We start from the raw sequence: 19,420 nt of genomic DNA, 5'->3' as shown, positions 1-19,420 counted from the left end.
CTAGGTCAGGGGTGGGCAACCCCTGGCACGCGTGCCAAACATGGCACGCCAGTAACTTTTGCCAGCACGAGAAACCCTCTCTTATAATCTTCCATTTACAATTTTTTTCTTAATATCGACTTTTTTATTTTTCAGATAAATTCAGTGTAGGTGCATCTTAGATAAATAAATAATTTTACATAACAAGTTATCTTAAAGACCATAGACATGGATTGACGAGAGAGGGGAAGAGCAATTTCTATGCCTCTGCCTTAACTCTCCCTGCCTTCCTAGATCCGACCAGTGTTTTGGTTTCATCCACATACGCTTGTGAATCTTTGTTCTCAGTGATGAATTTTGTTAAGTCTCGTAATAGGAGTAGCCTGACGGATGAAAGTAGTAGCTCGTGCATATTTCTGAAGGTCACGAAATATAAACCTGATGTAAAATCTCTGTCATCAGTGATGCAGCAGCAAAAGTCCCACTGATAATATCAAACGGAGTCATAAAGTTTTCTGTCGGACTATCAGTGTACATGTATACATTAAAAAATAAATGTATTTTTCATCATCATATACTGTGTTTTTGTCGCTCGAATGAATTTTATTATTTCTTCAAGGTTCTTCACATACGTACACCTTAAGAGATATCAAGTAGGTATAACATGTTCTCAAAATATTAGGGTTGGCACGCAGAAGTATTTTGAGTCAGAGATTTTGCTGGTTTTGGCACGCACTCACAAAATGGTTGCCCACCCCTGTCCTAGACTCTCAGAATGAGACCCCATGTTAATTTATTCCTGGAAGATGCCAGCCTAGGAAAAAAAGAAGTTAACTTCTTTGCCTACTCAAAAATATGCTATTTGAGCACTACCCTCTTTTATGTATACTAATTTAAGTTCTGGATAAGATAATAAAGTTTAAAAGGCATTCCACCTTTCACAATGTGTAAATAATGGTGGTTACCAGTGGTTCAGTGGTAATTGTTGTCTGTCTGTATGGGACCATCAAGATTCTTATGAGACATCTTTTGAATATTTTCCTTTGCTTTATTTGTTTGCCTTTTGTTCCTGTAGGTATTCCCATAGTTTTTCATTCTTGACCTAGAGCTGATTCCATCGTATTTCCATTGTCCTTTTTTTGGTTTGCACCCTGAGACGCTCAGGGAAAGAAAAATTCTTGGCCAGATTCTTAGACCTTTGCTTGAGGCCAAGCTCCGTGAACACCCACGAAGCAAAGACCACTGTGGTGAAGGGAAAGCACATAGTTGTCCTTTTGAATCCTGGCTGCTTGTTGTAGGAATTTAGAATGCGGAACAACAGTCTGGAGAATGTAAATTGTAGCTGGGTCTGGAGGATCCTTCCGTACAGCAACTCCAGTGCGTGTAAGGGATGAGTGCACGTGCAATTTTATTGGAGGACAAATGAGTGAGAAGCCACACTCAGGAGAAGAGGCAGAAGGGGCGTGATCCCCTCACTGAAATGATCATGCTTGTCACTGATTTGTTTCCCTAATTGCCTCTAACAATTTGTTTCCCTAATTGCCTTTGTGGATGTTGAGTAATAGTTTTCTGTTCAAATAGGATGAAGGAAAGGGAACTATATTGGCTAACACATGCTTCCTCGCCAGATGGGACTTTTTCCTAAAATGAAGTTGGAACCATCCTCCCCATAAGCTCTTTTATAAGCCATATGAAAACAAAGCTAAGGAAGTCCTTGGTTTGAGGGTAGCATTAGGACACTAGTCACCACTTAAATGTTTTCGTGTCTCTTTATTGTGGAGATTAACAAACGTTCTTTTATGTTACTGTAAAAGTTAGAGCCCATTGGTGTGATTGTTGGTAGGAACTAACATGTTACAGAAGGAACTGATTTGGATGTCCTTAGAATTGACAGCAACTCACTCTTGGTGCATCATCTGAAAGCATTTTCTGAGAAAATGAAACTTTCACTTCTAAAATCTGTCATTTTGAAATGTGTCTGCAATGCCTTAACTTTATCGGCAAGGAAAGAGCCACAGCAGTGCCGATGCTGCCTTTTCCTGTCCTTTATACTCTGCCTGTCCTGTCTTCAGTCTGGGTGCGACCAATCGGATATTACAGTTGTTTCTCTGGGGGTTGAGTGTGTTGACTTCGGGCCTCTTCTCATGCAGGAAACAATGTCATGAGAACCATCCATGGGGTGGGAGAGATGATGACCCAGATGGTGCTCAGTCGAGGCTCAATCTTCCCCATGAGTGTGCCTGATGTTCAGCCGAGTATCCACCCCAGCAAGCAAGGGAGCCCCGCCGAGCAGGAAGACGTGACCGTGATGGACACCAAGCTGAAGATTATTGAGATTTTGCAGGTATGTTGCCTAATGAAAGCAAGGTGACAAATACCTAACTGTACTGATTCGTTTAATTTCTTATACTTTTTGCTTCAAATCACTTTGTAAATACTCTGAAATGCTATGATCTAATTTTATTTTAAGATAATGACAAGCCTGGTAAGAAATCCCACACTGACACGATTTAATATGTTAATTACATATTTTCATTTTCATTAAATATATTAATGATGACATCTAGCAATATGGAGTGCTTTGAGAGGGATAAAACCTCTTTCCCACGTATTTTCTTGTTTAGTATTAACCCTAATTTACTTTTACCTTCATTTAAGATGGATTTCAGAGCTGGCAAAATTAATGATTGAATTCTAGCCCTTTTTCTATTTTTTAATTGAGTTGGGCATGTGATTCCATGTATCCAAATTTGTCATTGTATCAAGAAACTCAAATATAATTTAATTTGTTATTAACAAAAATGTTGATGATTGGTTTTAATTGATTTTAGTATTTTATATGAATGATTATCTCTTTTTGTATTTTTGTTTCCAAGAGGCCAGAAATAACATGGGTATAACATATATAAAATCATATATATGTAATGCACATTTTTATATATAAATAAATATATATAAATCAACCTAGCTCTATGAATTTTAAGGAGGTAAATTATCATTCCATTGGTTTAGTGAATAAATTTCCTATTATTAATAACTGAATTCTTTTAAAAAAATATATTTTATTGATTTTTACAGAGAGGAAGGGAGAGGGATAGAGAGTTAGAAACATCGATGAGAGAGAAACATCGATCAGCTGCCTCCTGCACACCCCCTACTGGGGATGTGCCCGCAACCAAGGTACATGCCCTTGACTGGAATCGAACCTGGGACCCTTGAGTCCGCAGGCCGACACTCTATCTGCTGAGCTAAACTGGTTAGGGCAATAGCTATGAATTCTTAACTTTTTTTTTAAAATTTGAAAAGTAATTTTATGATATTTCAATTATATGTGTATAGCATTTATTCCAGATTTGGAGAATAAAGCCTGGAGTTTTCAAAGGTGCATTAAGATTCTGGATACAGTTTACTGTCTTCCATCATAATTTAAAGTAGACTGAGCTACCAGAAGTGGGTTAGTAGTCCAGGAAGGGCCTGTACATTTTTATTTAAAGTAATTAGATTTATAGTCACAAAAGGTTTTACAGTTCCTCCAGGAATTCATAGGGCTGAATCTGAGAAATATTGGCAGGCCTCCCAACACTGTGTTCATCAGTCTGCCCTGGTGTGGCTCAGTTGTTTGGGCATCGTCCTGGACACCGAAGGTTGCCGGTTCTATTCCCAGTCAGGGCACATGCCTAGGTAGCGGCACCATCCCCAGTAGGGGGTGTGTAGGAAGCCACTGATAAGTGTTTCTCTCTCCCTCTCCCTTCCTCTCTCACTAAAAATCAATAAGCTATTTTTAAAAAAATCACTTAGTCTTCCTGTTCTGAAACTGAGAAAGGTTGCGATCCCTCAACCTGTGGACCAAATGAGCCCACAACCCCTAGTTCTGGTTGAACCTCTGGTCTCTGTTTTGTGTGTGTCTGTGTCTGATTCACTGTGTCTGTGTTCCTAGGTGCTGTTCTTGAATGTGTTTCTTTCTTAGAACATCCTCCTAAAGAATGTCTTTGGGGCCATGTTCCTTATGCAAGTCCCCTGCTTTCTGCTGGCTCTCCCTCCTCACTCAGGGACTTCCTTTCTTTTCCCCATCACTTTACGTATCTCTCCTTTTTTGGTCTAATTTCTCTCTTATTTTCTCTCTCTATCTATATATATAAATGGCTAATATGCAGAGTGCCCCTGCGGGAGTTTGACTGGGAGACCAGTAGTTCTATTGCTCGTTATGATGTGCACTGACCACCAGGGGGCAGCACGGAATGAAGTAAGGCCCTGGCCGGTGGCCGGCAGCTGGCAGCCAGCAGCCAGGGAAGGGAGGCCCCGGCCAGCAGCCAGAAGGAAGGCCCCAGCTGGCAGCTGGAAGGCCCTTATTGGCCCTGATCGCCAGCCAGGCCTAGGGATCCTACCCATGCACGAATTTCGTGCACTGGGCCTCTAGTATATATATCTGGCCCTCTCTCAACACTCTTTCTCTGTCTTTGTTTTCATTCTTCCCCTTCCGTCTTTCCATCTTCCATTGGTTGCTCATAATTAAATATAGGGTGGGGCAAAAGTAGGTTTACAGTTCTGAGTATGTGAAACAGAGTCTATTCTTGTATTATTTATTCATTATTATTTTCTATACAAATAGCTATAAACCTACCTTTCCCCAACCCTGTATGTTAGGGGAAGATATTTTTTTTACATTGGTTATATTTATAAAATACTAGAGGCCCAGTGCACAAAAATTTGTGTACTCAGGGGGGTCCCTCAGCCCAGCCTGTACCCTCTCGCAGTCTGGGACCCCTCGGGGGATGATCACCTGCTGGCTTAGGACCGTTCCCCAGGGGGATTGGGCCTAAGCTGGCAGTCAGACATCCCTCTGGCAGCCCGGCAGCCCTCGGGGATGTCCACTTGCGAGCGGGGAGCAGGCCTAAGCTGCAGTCGGACATTCTTAGTGCTGCTGAGGAGGTGGGAGAGGCTCCCACCACCACCGCTGTACTGTCAGCTGTCAGCCTGGCTTGTGGCTGAGCAGAGCTCCCCCTGTGGGAGTGCACTGACCACCAGGGGGAAGCTCCTGCATTGAGCGTCTGCCCCCTTGTGGTCAGTGTGTGTCATAGTGACCAGTCATTCCCAGTCATTCTGCTGTTAGGGTCAATTTGCATATTACCCTTTTATTATATAGGATAATTCTATGAAGTTTAGTAACTTCAACTAAAAATTAATGTTTCATTAATTCACATTTTATGAATTTGTTCTTTGTATAGGTTTAAAATAAAAACGCTATTTTTTTCTAAGCACTTGCACTCTTGCTTCTGCTCCCACCATGCTGCTGAAAGCTGCCAACTCTGCTAACCCTTTCTCAGGCCTCGTTTCCCATGTTCCGTCTCCTGCTTTGAAAACCCTGTCAGGTAGAAGCGGTTCAGATAGTCTGTGCTGCAGTGCTCACCACGTGCTAATAAAAGAGTCTCTTTGGTGTTTGCTTTCCCCTCTAGAATATATGCTCTTCCAAGGCAGGTCTTATCTCCGTGGAATCCTGTCTGTACCCTTGGCACTTCCCTCGGCACCTCGCCTAACAAATGTTGTTGAACTTAACTGCACATAGCTGACATGGAGCATGTGTGCTGCCCATAAGGGGCATAAAGGTTTAGGGCAGTGGTCGGCAAACTCATTAGTCAACAGAGCCAAATATCAACAGTACAATGATTGAAATTTCTTTTGAGAGCCAAATTTTTTAAACTTAAACTATAAGGGGTGGGGGAGAGATAAAAGGGAGAGAGAGATTGAGCTTCAGCTTTGGACCTATAGGTGTAAATAAAGTGCTGGGTGAGCAAAAAGGAGAACACTTGATTTGGGCTGGGGAACCAAAGAAAGTTTTATTAAAATAAAGGAATTTAAACTGGGCCTTGGAGGGTATCTCACAAGCAGGTTATTGGTGAAGGAGGAGACTATTCAAGGTGTAAAGTGGACACAGAACAAATGTGGGAAGGCGAGAGAGAAACTATAGGCAACCTGTGCTGTTGGAACAGAGAAGTGGGAGAGAGAGAAGGAGAGAACGGGGGCAGGAGGAGGAAGGAGGGAGGAGTGCGGTGCAAGAATGTCAGTGTGAAATAAGATGAGATGGTCACACAAAATACCATGTTTTCTAAAATTGTTTGGCCATTGTTTACTGTCCACATGAGACTCATGAGCGTGGAGGGGCCATGATGGTAATTGTCCTGGGACAAAGGTGACTTCAGGGCCTAGGGCAGGCACACTGGCGTGGAAGGTAACTGTGTAGGACCACTTCTTTATTGTTTCCCTTCTCGACTCAGAAATCCATAGAACGTATTTTTCCTTCTCTGATCTCCACTGGATTCTGCACGGCATGATTTAGTCCCCGATAGTTTTCTGATTATGTTAACAATGTGTATTTTTGTTTTCCCAACTCGCTCATTGGCTCCTGGAGGGCTGTGGGCCAAGTGTTTGCATTCTTCATAGTGCTGAGCACAGACAGGAACCTAATGGCACTTGGTTCCTGTCAGTGCGTCAGTAAGGAGAACAAGGACAACAGCACACACCCAAGGAAAACGAGCACCAGTGAGGCACATCCAAGGTATATGAGGATGCGCTGACTTCAGCTGCCCTGTAGAGCATAGGCCCAGGACTGATGGTGGGACAGCAGTCTCCACACTACTATAGCTGAGACCTTGGCCTTCCTGTGCATGAATGAGGGTCACAGCACCAGCATCCTCCTCCCAGAGCCAATGGACACTCTGTGAAGTGCGCAGTGAAATGATGTCATCATTACTGCTTCATCTAGACCCAGAGGATACCTCTACCTGAAATATTCAGAGAGTAATCGTGGGAAGTTATATTTCCTTCTTTCAAAAACATGCTTTGGGATTTTACTGACATCAATTAATGAAAACACATCACTCTTCTTAGTCTTATGGCTGATGAGTGGTATGCAACCGAAGCCTTTACCAATAAACTTCTAACTAGTTCATGTGATATGTTGGTAGTTACGTTCTTGGTGTTGTGTAATGAATTGTATTTTTTAAACATTGTGCTAATCAAAGAAAATTACTTTGTTTTGAATGTTTCTTGTAGTTTATCCTGAGTGTCCGACTAGATTACAGGATCTCCTATATGCTGTCAATATATAAGAAGGAGTTCGGAGAGAGCAATGAGAACGCTGAAACGTCTGCCAATGGCTCTCCAGATACATTAATTCCAGCAGGTACCTCCTTTGTGATAGCTTTTACTATCTGCATTTTCTTTTCCCCAGTACTTGAAAGTACATTTCATATTTTAAAACACAGTAGTATTTCTATGAGACAAAATGTAGAAATAATCCCCATAAAATGTAGAAATAATGTATGCAGACATGAAGGGACTGAGTGAGGCAGGACATTAAATAACTTGCCTCAAATGGGAGGGAGGATATTTACTGTTACTTGGTGCTTGAATGGTTTCTTTTTTAACTTTAGAGCACTGCAAGGCAGAGGTACTGTTTATTGTGCCATTTTACAGATAAGAAAACCAAGGTCAGAGGGATTAAGTTGCTTGCTGAAAGTCATGAAAGTCATGGAGCAGGGATTCTCTCTGAAGTCCCTCCAACTCCACAGTCTGAATCTTTTAAGCATGATGTTATTTTGGTGAAAATCCAAGGGGAATTTTTTTTTTGGGGGGGGGGGTAGGGGGCCTGGATCAAAGAACAATGTGAAATACAGCCATGGAGAGGAAAGCTGTTTTGTAGGAAGCCACTGCACAACTCTTGAATTAGGAGATGGCATTTCCCAGTGGTGTGAATGTGTGACTGTGGGTTTTGGTTTCCATGTGTGTTGTTTCTCACTTCTCATGGTTACAAACTATTAGTGAATTTCATTTTTCCACATTTAAACAGTATAAGAATAAAGCCAACCTGTCTCTGAGTGGAGGACCATAACGACTACAGATCATAAAAATAATTGTGAAAATTTCCTGACTATAGAAAGTATTTTATGAAACCTAAGAAATATTAAATTGCCACTTTTCTGGATAGTGAACTATGTGTTAAAGAATCAGCCAGTTAACAGAATTCTTTTTCTGGGGATAGGGTTCGTATGCAGATATGAAATGTTCTTCTAACCACACCACTGTGACAACGTCAGGAACCCTCCTCTTTTGTACGTCAATCAATCTGACAGGAATGATTCAGTGATTTCCAGAGTTTAGTTAAAATGGATGCTAGACCAAATGTTCCCCTGTCTGGCTCCGTCCCACCCAAAAGGCAGCGTGCCTCTGCAGACGGGGAAGCTTGCCTAAGCGAGAAGTCGCTCCTGGCACGTTTGCAGCAGTGTTGTTTTTATGCTTCCCAGAAGTGCAGAACCCCAAAGGGCTGTTTCCAGGAATGGTGTGGCAGGACCAGAAAGTCTTGCTGGCGATTGCATTGACAGTAGCATAAAAATGACTGGCTCTCAGAAGCCAGACTTCTGGAAGCAGGAGCGCTAAGTGTCAGTGAAGTGTGGGAGGGAGTCAGGGGGGCACCCCCAGAAAGCCAGTTGTCTCATTTACCTGATTTCTTCTTGCATTGGTTGTATTTGCAAGAGAGAGCTTTCTGCGGGAGAATTCCTTTTATGCTTTAGAGATGAGAAATAAAGTGTGTACTTGTCAATTAAACATGTTATCTTAATCAAGATATCTTCAAAATGTTAGTGATGGGGATGGGTGAGGAATCATGATTGGTTCATGTAAAAAAATTAAGCACTGTGTCCCATGAGAAGAAGGGATGGGATTTGAGAAGTAAGCTTAGGTAAAAAGACCATGCTGTTTTGGATTACCATGTAAGTCACAAGGTTCATTATAGGTATATTTTGATTCTTTCAAAAACATTATTCTTTCATGTCATCACCCATTTAAATGATGTATGTGTGTGTGTAGGTTTAGTTGATGCACATATACATACACCTATATGGGTGAAGCAACTTTGTAAATGTCTTTCTGATCTTTTAAATATATCTTTGATTATAGCAATATATGTTAAAAATGTAAAATTCACTTTAAAATATTGATATCTAAGGTGGAACTGTATTATAACTTTTAAAACCTTTGATTTCTGGTAATATAAAGAAATTGAGACAGAATATTTTTAGCTATATCACTATACATATTGTGACCTAATTACACTAAGATAAATAATAGATTTTTCCATTTATCTTTGCAGCTATTGTTCCTGACATAGATGAAATTGCAGCTCAGGCAGAAACTATGTTTGCTGGAAGGTACAGTAACATTTGTGTATCTTTATCTTGTGACTAAAAATTTACTTAGAATTTTATTGATATTTTGTTATTGTTCACCTCCTGTATCTATTTAATTTTAGATTATAATTTTTTTTTTGCCAAAAAATGAAGCTGATAATTTACTGCAGAAGAGAAAGCATAACTTTTCTTTAGGGCAGGTAAAAAAAGCACAAGAGAACTGAGATCAGTGTATTTTCCTGAATTCTTTTCTTCTTTCCTCAAATAATGACAGCATACCAATGACCTTTAACTCCCCTGGTAAGAATATTGCTGCATCTTACAAAACATTGCTTCCATACAGCTGAGAAATTTGAGGCAAGAAAGTCACTTCTTTCCATATCATCATTAACTTTATATCTGAGAAATACGGATATTCTCTGCCAATTGGAAATATCCGTGATCAAAGAAGTGAAATGCCTCTGGCATGACTGCCTAGTGGCCTTGCTCTTTGTTGTTTTTAACTTGTTTCCTTCTTTTTCAGAAATGAAACTAATTTCAGTCTAAAAGGAAAGTAACATGTCTAAACTACAAATGACCGAGCTCCTAGCATTCATTTTTAGTACAGATTTGCTATGAGAGCTTAAACAAGTTTATATACTAAGCCTTTTTCTTGCATTTTCTTTGGTTAGAAAGACAAACAAGAATGAAAGATCAAGGGAACCAAAAAGGATTTTTATCTGTAGCGAACATTTGGCTTTGCTTTGTTTTTCTGTTGTTTTGCCCATTTTTGTTGTTATCATGTGTGTTTTCCTATTCAAGTATTTCATTATTCTCGAGAAGGGAGAAGAATAAACCAGTGTCTGATTTTCACCTTAAAATAAGTGGACTTTTTATCCAGAGGAATCTTGCTCAGAGTCCAAATATGTGAAACGCACAGAGCTGCTGAGGGGATGGTGGGATGCGTGAGCGCATGCGCACTGCACCTCCTCAGCCCCCGCCTACTGGACACTGAGAGTTCTGTAGGCTCTAAGGCAGCGGTTCTCAACCTGCGGGTCGCGACCCCTGAAAATACATCCTGCATATCAGATATTTACATTATGATTCATAACAGTAGCAAAATTACAGTTATGAAGGAGCAACGAAAATAATTATATGGTTGGGGCTCACCACAACATGAGGAACTGTATTAAAGGGTTGCGGCATTAGGAAGGTTGAGAACTACTGCAGGGAAGTCAATCCTTGGTGTACATCCAACCTAGTATGTCTTTTCAACAGACGCTTTGGGTTGATTTACATTCCTATCTTTTTTCTTTGCCTCCTTGACTAACCCATCCCGGTGTGCCTGGGAAGCAGAGCAAACGCTTAAAGCCCCACAGCCTGGAAACCCCTCCGCCCTGGACACCAGGGCCAGTGGGTCGCCCCTGCCTTCATGGACAGACACAGGCTGTTCGTTGTGCTTTGTTTCCTTCTCAGTCACATGAGAGAAGAAAAAGTAAAAATGTCTTCCTTTTTTCTTCCCAATTATTTTTGGGGGGGTGTGGGTGGGGGAGTGCTATCTCAGAATGCATACACAGTTTTAACTACCTATGGGTAGGTTTGATATAAACACAGTTTATTTTAGAATTATTTTTGGTTTTCTAGAAAGGAAAAAAATCCAGTTCAACTTGATGACGAAGGCGGCAGGACCTTTTTGCGGGTCCTCATTCATCTGATCATGCATGACTACCCTCCTCTGCTGTCAGGAGCTCTGCAGCTCCTGTTCAAGCACTTCAGCCAGAGATCGGAAGTTTTGCAGGCGTTTAAACAGGTGAGACTCCCAAAGCGCTGCTTCTAACACCCAACCTGACTCCTGGCTGCAGACTTAATGAGACTGTGCAGCTTTTCCGGGAGACACGTTCTGCTATAAGGGTAGATATGGCCTTGTCATAAGCCAAGGCATGATCTATTTTATAAAGAGTGCCCACAGGTGATTTTAAGTTAATATCTTTAATGTAAATGACAGGCACTATGATTTAGGAAGGCACGACTAGGGGATAATGCTGTATTAGGAATTTTGTTGCAGCTGCTGCTATGTTGACCTCAGATTTACTGATAAATTTGGGTAGGACAAGCAGTAGCACTGAAATATAATGTTATGTGATTGAAAAATGTTTACATCCAAAAGTAAGAAATTACTGTGGATCTAATCTTTTTTGTTGTCATTTTTGAAGGACATCGAATCTTGAGACTTAATGAATAATACCTAAGTGCTTACATATGTTTCACTAATACTTACTTTATTTATTAGAGCATTGGTCTTCATTAGGAAGCTTTACAAGAATATAAATTATTTTTTTCATTTTTTAAAAAGTAATTATGTAAATTGATATAATTGTGCATATATTTGTATGCCATATGATACATATAAGTTATGATAAAATAAAAGTTGATATCATGAGGTTTAGACTGTATTGGTATGTTCTTCCACTTATTTTTATGTTTCTACTTCTTTTAAAACAGAGAGAGTCTCAGAAAAATTAACTTTCGCAGTGAAATTAGAGTTAGGGTATCTTTTATTTCAAATCACTCTTTAGCACTTAGAAGAACTTTGTTAGGGTTCATTCCTTTTACATCTGTAATTCTTTATAACATGTGAATATACTGGATAGAGTTTACAGATACTTCCAGGTAAATTTTCCCAGTCAATATACAGCTAAATATCAATAAATATTCCAGTAGTATTAATCTTCAACTGATAGATAAATATGTAAAAACTTGGAATTTTAGACATAAATGAAATAGGAATACAGAAAGTTCTTAAGTAAATTAAGGGATGAAATTCTTCTGTTTCCAGGTGCAATTGCTGGTGTCCAATCAAGATGTAGATAACTACAAGCAAATAAAGGCAGATCTAGACCAGCTTCGTCTAACTGTAGAAAAATCTGAGTTATGGGTTGAGAAGAGCAGCAGCTATGAGAATGGAGAAATGGGTGAAAACCAAGTGAAAGGTGGTGAAGAGCCAATTGAGGTTTGTTTTCAGTATCTATTTTGAAATAATTCAAATGATATCTTTTGAAACATAGGCCCCACAGTCAAAATTGTTTATAAATACATTTTTTTCCTGAGTAACAGAACATAAAATTTTCATTTGCCAAGTCAATTAACTGCTTTAACCTGCACTTTGGGTAATTTTTGTCACTTGCTACCACTTCTTACCTCATCTGCCTACTTTTCCACTGAAAATCGTGTAATCCAGGAATCGGGACAATAGGAGGGAGTGAGATGGAGGGAAAAAAAGGAATGGGTTTTTAACCTAGACCTAAAAAAAAGGTGAATTTTTGTTGTCATCATTCACTGTGGCTATTTATTGCAACTTTTAAGCCGTTCCTTTCATTATTGTGACAATAGTATCTAAATGGAAGGACAATATATGCTTTATTATCAACATGAAAACACCAAAAGTCTATGTTTGATCTGAAGAGTAGTAAGATAATGATGGTAAGTCTCTGCTGTATTAGTTTTAGTTTTCAATGGAGTAATTAGTTGCTGTTTTCACATTTCACTAACTATGAAACAACCATTAAAATTTTAAAGCAGTATTTAAATGATAATACTTAGATAGTAAGCCAGTGCCAATGTCATCATTGATGATATAGTAAATTTCTTAAAATGTCTGCATGGGCAGGTAGTTAGTCCTCACCAATTCATATATACCTACTACTAAGGTTAGAAATTTTTTTTTACTTCAAGTCATGGTGATGCTGTAAGTTCAAACTTGAACACAATCTTTTCATCTATTATTTCTTTCTTGCTTTCTCGCATTGATTAGTGAGATTCTCCAGTACAATGTTAAATAGAAGTGGTGAGATTGGTCATTTTTGTCTTACTTCTCATTTTAAAGGTGATAATTTTAATATTCCACTACTGAACATAATGTTTATTTTACATTTTTTGAGGATACTCTATCAATTGAGGAAGTGTCCTTCTATTCCTAGTTGGCTAATTATTTTATTTTTTTTACCACGAATAATTATTGACTTTAATTAGATGTAGCTAATGCATCTATCAATATTATTTTTCTTTAATCTACTAATTTTAATAACATGAATCACAAATACAGCTTCTATCATAGTAAGCTTGCATTCTAGAATAAAGGTATCATGTTGATATTTTTTATGTTGCTAGATCTGGTTTGTTAATACTTTGTTTAGGGTTTTACATCTATGTTGTCAGTAAGATTGGTCTGTAATTTTTCTTTCTTGTACTGTTCCTGCCAGTTTTAGACTAGTTCCATTGAACAAATAAGGTGCAAAATATTACCATTTTTTGTGTGTAAGATTGGAATGATCTGTTCTGTGGATGTTTGGTAAAACTTGTCTGTATATCTGCCTGGGTCTTGGATTTAGTTTGGGGGATGATTTTAATTGCAGATTAATTATTTTTAATGCTTATAAATTCATTTAAATTTTCTGTTTTGGGTCAGTGATATATTTTTCTAAGTCACATGTTTTCAAATTTATTGCTATTATTTATTCATAGTCTTTCATTATCTTCTCCTATATCTGTAGCTTCCTACCCCCTTTTCATTCTTTATATTATTTATTTTGTCTCCTTTCTTTTCTGTGCCTCAATTTTACCACAGTTATCTATTTTATTTAACTTGTTTAAAGGACCCGCTCTTGGCTTTGTTAAGCTTCTGGATTTGGTTGCTATTTTATTATAGTTATTCTACTATTCTCTAACCTTTTATGTTGGCATGCTTTTCAGACTTTAAAACAATTTAATGGTATATTTTTCCTTTAAGAAGTTGCCTTCCACAAATTTTGACAAATGGTATTTTTATTATTGTTCAGCATTAAATATTTAAACATTTCCATTATGATTTCTTCTTTGGCCCAGAATCACTTGGAAGTGAATTTAAAATTTTCCAAATTTATAGGTAATTTTTTTTGTTTGTTATTGAATTCTTAATTAATGGTGGCAAGAAAATCTGGTTATGATGATATCAAGTCTCCAAAACTTTTTGAGACTTGCTTTTGGCCCATTATACCATCAAGTTTTGTAAATGTTCTATGTGGCTTGAGAAGAGCGGGAATGAGTGCAGGATTCCTTATATATTGTGCTTAAATCATCTGTCTACTTACTACTATTTTTGTTTTCTTAACATATCAGTTATTGAGATTTACTGATATTTTCTACTACAATGGTAGGTTTATAAAATTTCTCTTGTAGTTCTATTGATTTTTATTTTATATGTAGTAAAAGGCTATTTTATTAGATGAGATATATTTTGTTAGATGCTATATATTTCACATTATGTTTTACTAGGAACAAAACACTTTCATCAGTTGAGAATTCTTTGACTTCTGGTTATAGTAATGCATGTTTTCTGGCTTTTTGTTGCTTCTGTTGAGAAGTTTGCTGTCTGTAGACTAGTGTCTTGCTTTAATTCTGAAACTCTAACTAAATGTATGTTAAACCTTGTTATTGCCTCCAGATCTATTAGTTTCCTTTTTATATTTCCCTTACATGGGACTTTGTGCTGAATTTGAAAAATTTCTTTAGAATCATATGAATCTACTTAGATATGTCTTATTGGCCAATTACTCCACCTATTGACTTTTAAGTTCCAGCAATTATATTTTTCATACTTGAAATAATAATTTTTTTCAAATATATTTGGTCATTTACAATCACTTTTTGTTGCTTGCTATTTTTGTGATTACATAAGGATCTTTTATAGCCTGTATGTAATAATTCCATGATCTAAATTATTTGAGAGTTTCTTATGATTCTCACTTCATTATATTTTTGGTCATCTTTGAAATGAGCTTGTATATATATATTTTTAAATAGAATTTATTTTCAGATTTAGAAAAGAATTTGTACAGAAAATACAGAACTTTCCCTTATATTAATTATTCTCCCCATTTCCTCTGTCATTAACATCTTACACTAGGTGTGGTACATTTGTTACAATTGATGAGCCCATATCAACACATTATTATTAATTAAAGTCCATAGTTTACTTTAGATTCACTCTTTGTGTTGTATAATTGTATGGCTTGTGACAAATACATGTCATTTATCCACCATTACAGTGTTAGACTGCCCTGAAAGTCGGCTCTGCTCTTCCATTTGTCCTTCCTCATGAACCCTTGGCAACCACTGATATATTAAAAATAAATAAATAAATAAATAAATAAATATTGATTTCAGAGAGGAAGGGAGAGGAAGAGAGAGATAGAAACATCAATGATGAGAGAGAATCATTGATCAGCTGCCTCCTGCACAACCCCCCCGCTGGGGTCAAGCCTGCAATCCAGGCATGTGCCCTTGACCAGAATCGAACCTGGGACCCTGAGTCCACAGGCTGATGCTCTGTCTACTGAGCCAGACCAGCTAGGGCACCACTGATAATTTTTAATCCCGTTGTAGTTATGCCTTCTCCAGAATGTCATATAGTTGCAGTCATACTGTATATAGCTTTTTGCAGACTGGCTTCTTTCATTTAGTAATAGACATTTGAGGTACTTCCATGTCCTTTTAACACAGGGATGGGGAACATACGGCCTGTGGGCCATATAAGGCCTGCAAAATCATTTGGTCTGGCCCTGCCAAGGCATTAGGGGTGAGTTAATTAAATGTTTGACCAAATATAGCAGCCTAATTTTTAAGTTGATAATTTTGTATTGCCCTGCGAATGATGTTATAAGTATTCAAATGGCCCTTGGCAGAAAAAAGGTTCCCCACCCCTGTTTTATAACTGGCTAGTTCATTTTTCTTTTTTTCTTTTTTATCACTGAAAAAACTCCCTTGTCTGGATGTACTACAGTTTATCCATTTATCTATTGAAGGGCATCTTGGTTGCTTCCAATTTTGAGTAAAGCAGCTCTAAACATTTGAGTAGACATTGAGCTCCTGTCTTTGACTTTAGACCTGGAGGTTGAAATCTGGCATGCTTTTCTCCTTAGAGTATCTGTGATGGCCTATCGCTGTGGCCAGGAGGCACTGCTAGCCTGAGACCAAGTCAGAAGGCAGTGGTCTGGGTGAGCTCCTCAAATTTGACATTTGCTCAGAGTAAACTTACTCTCTGGGTTACAGAGCTAGTAGTATGACATTTGCCTTCAGGGAAACTTATGTTACCTTGCAGCTTGGACCTCTCTGATCTGGCTTCAGGTTACATTTTTTTTTCCTTTGTAGATGGAGGGTGGGCTCTTTTGGGGTCATCCTTTATTTTCTGTGAATCTAGAAATGTACTTAAAATAGGTTATATATCTAGGATCTAGTTGTTTTGTAATAGAGGGCCATTTGCAGGTTTAAGTTCGCTATTATTGCAGAAGTCCTTGGGAATGTGTTTACTTAGATATTTAGTAATTTAAAAATATTATGAATTTAGATTCTTTAGAACTTTATATGTGGAATGCCTCTGAGGCTTATGTTTAATGCAGAGAAGATTTCCGTTGCATCTGTGAGGCACTTTAAAATATGTTTTGTAACCATATGGAACAAAGTTTTTGGCTTGGGAATTTTAGGGCTCCTTTATTGGGAATGCTAGTCCTAATCTTGAGATAAGTGGGCTTGTCTTTGTATATAGGAGCTCAGGAGAGTTATGCTCCCCACCCCTGTTTTTATGGCTTCTGCCAGGCCAAATCCAAGACAGGCGCTCCTTTGCTCTTCTGTGGACCCATCTTCCCCTGCTTTATCTCTGTGGGTGTCTCCTTTAGGTATTCCTGGTTCCAAGGCAGGCTCTCTGATCAGACCTTCCATCTTGCTTGGGAACCAGGCTTTGCTTCCCTTCCTTGTGTGTGTCTATGAGACATATTAAAACTCAGTGTCCAGCCCTGGCCAGTGTGGCTCAGTTGGTTTGGCATCGTTCCGTGCATTGAAACGTTGCCTGTTTGATTCCCAGTCAGGGCATGTGCCCGGGTTGCGGGCTTCATCCCTGGTAAGGGGAGCCCTGGCCAGTGTGGCTCAGTTGGTTTGGCATCGTTCCATGCACTGAAACGTTGCCTGTTTGATTCCCAGTCAGGGCATATGCCCGGGTTGATCAATGTTTGCTCTGATATCAATGTGTCTCTCTCTCTCTTTCTCTAAAAAAAATCATTAAAAAAGCTTTAAACAAAAGCAACAACAGCAAAAACCTCAGTGTCCAGGTTATCAGGTACAGACTGATGCCATTAAGGCCAAAAATAAATCCAGTGTTTGATAACCCATTTGAAAATTTGATGTCTTTCTGGCCTCCATTTGCTTCCTTCTCTTAACTTAAAGATATTTTAAATATTTTATCTATCACTCAGAAGTGTTGTACAACTCCTACTTTGTCATATTCTATATTCGACAGTTCTCAACAGTGGAAAACTCTCTTTTATTTCCAGCCCCTGTATTTATCCTTGTAATGTCTGTTCTCTGATGCCGGGTTTGAGGCAATGTCAGCCCTGTCTGAACTTCCTCTACTTGATTGCTGTCAAGTTTCCCCAGAGCAAAAATCTTTGTTTTGAACATTCTGCTTAAAGTGCTATTTCAGTCTGCTCACCATCATGCCTCCTTGCCTCTGTACACACCTGAATTTCTCATTTCCCTTCTTCAAGTTTGATATCTGGAATCAAGTCTAATATTCGAGATTTGACTCTTGGTGTCAAAGAATGAGCACACAGAATGGATTCTTAAAACAGTATGACGTAACGTTTGATTCAGTACTGAGCTGTGGAGTACAGGAGAAGGAGAGGCCACTGTGGGCCTGGCTGCATGGAGAAGGCTTCCCTACTTGGAAGGATTGGGAGGATTTACTTAGCTAATGGATTCAAAAATAGTAACAAGAGAAGCAGAGTTCAGCAAGAATAAGTGATTTGTATTTGAAATAACTGGAATTTGGGAGCCTTTGAAGATTCTTGGGTAGGGAGGGGAGTATACTGTCTAGGAAATGGTCTGGCAGAACCCAGGGTGGTTCAGCAGAACAGGAGACGAGGGGTGGGGACCAATTAGGAGCCTCTTGTCCATGTTCAGGTGTGAGGTTATGTAAGCATGAGCCAGGGAAGTGGCTGTATACAAGTAGGTGGACTGAGGAGCCAGGAGAATAGAACATTATAATTGATGAATATTAGGTGAAAAAAAAAGTAAGAAACTACAGAGTTACTAACTTGTACACAGCCAAACAATCCATGTTATGCAATGAACCAACTGCCAAAGACAGTGAAAATTTATTGTCAACAGGATGAAATATGTCACAATCCGAATGGAAACAGCCAGTCGCAGGCAGCTCTCTAGCAGGTCATGCAGATAATCATCCTTTGTTGTTTAGTAAACCCTTACAAAGGCTCTAAACACAGGATGATTGACATTGTTTTCAAACAGCTCATGCTGATGTAACGAGGTGTCTGCTTAGATATCAGAAGACCAGATAACTTAATGTGGTTCTTCATTTTAGTCATAAAAAAATGTTTCCAATAACATAAAAGTGTTGTGTGTTTTTTTTCCCCCTCAGTGATAAGTTGTGTTTACTCTGGGCAATAAATGTGAATTTATGGTCCATCTATGAACAAATCTCATATATGGTCCAAAATGATCCCATTACTGTACTTGATCTCTTATAAATAGGAGGATGGGATGGACTTGGTCATATAATAAATTCATTGTGTTTTTGTGTATTATAGTGTTTCCTTTTATTAAACATATCTCCCAGGGCACTAAAGACTATACCATCATTGCTGAAAGCTTAAAAGCTAGAGTATAGCAAGTTGGCAGTATCAGTAGCATTACTAATTCATCACATTCAAATACATGTTGACTTCTAAATATAGGAAGGAGGGATTAACTTCGGAAACTGTATCCGAGTGGGTTAAGTCACGATTGCCCTTCATGTTCATCCACCTCTTAATTAAGGGTTGAGAAGCAGGCCACTTGGGTATCACAGTGCTTCTTAAAGAAGTGCCCACTCATGTTATCTGTTTTGGCTGTTAATTTTTCTTTACAATGATTGTGCCTATATGGATATATCTATATTTATCTCTCATCTGTAATCCCTATGTGTGGTTCCTGCTTCTTTAACAAAAACACAACACTCTCTCACTGATCTAAAGTCTGATGTTTAAACCACCTACCTAGTTTTTACTTCAAAGACAATACATACTAGTATTTTCGTTTTCAGGATTTCCAATAGATTCTTTGTCATATTCATGCATTCTAGATTTATATCTGCTGGGTTTTGCTTCATAACCTTTTGCTCTTTTAACAGATGTGTGATGTATGGAATAAAATGAACTGAAAAAAATATCCCCGGGGGCTCACTCTGGGTTGTC

At 38.6% G+C, this 19,420-nt stretch overlaps 1 protein-coding gene across 7 annotated transcripts in view; it reads left to right on the top strand.

The window, feature by feature from the left end:
- Positions 1 to 19,420, top strand: part of ITPR2 (inositol 1,4,5-trisphosphate receptor, type 2) — a 401,602-nt gene that overhangs the window by 131,394 nt on the left and 250,788 nt on the right. For all 7 annotated transcript variants that reach the window (XM_014544263.1, XM_014544267.1, XM_014544268.1 and 4 more), the window contains 5 exons: positions 2,130 to 2,323; positions 7,030 to 7,159; positions 9,125 to 9,182; positions 10,785 to 10,950; positions 11,977 to 12,150. In XM_014544263.1, the coding sequence (XP_014399749.1) occupies positions 2,130 to 2,323; positions 7,030 to 7,159; positions 9,125 to 9,182; positions 10,785 to 10,950; positions 11,977 to 12,150 (722 nt within the window). The remainder of the gene's footprint in view (positions 1 to 2,129; positions 2,324 to 7,029; positions 7,160 to 9,124; positions 9,183 to 10,784; positions 10,951 to 11,976; positions 12,151 to 19,420) is intronic.

Source organism: Myotis brandtii, unplaced genomic scaffold, assembly GCF_000412655.1.
Source record: "Myotis brandtii unplaced genomic scaffold, ASM41265v1 scaffold358, whole genome shotgun sequence".
Classification (NCBI taxonomy): domain Eukaryota; kingdom Metazoa; phylum Chordata; class Mammalia; order Chiroptera; family Vespertilionidae; genus Myotis; species Myotis brandtii.
This window is presented reverse-complemented; position numbering and strand designations above follow the sequence as displayed.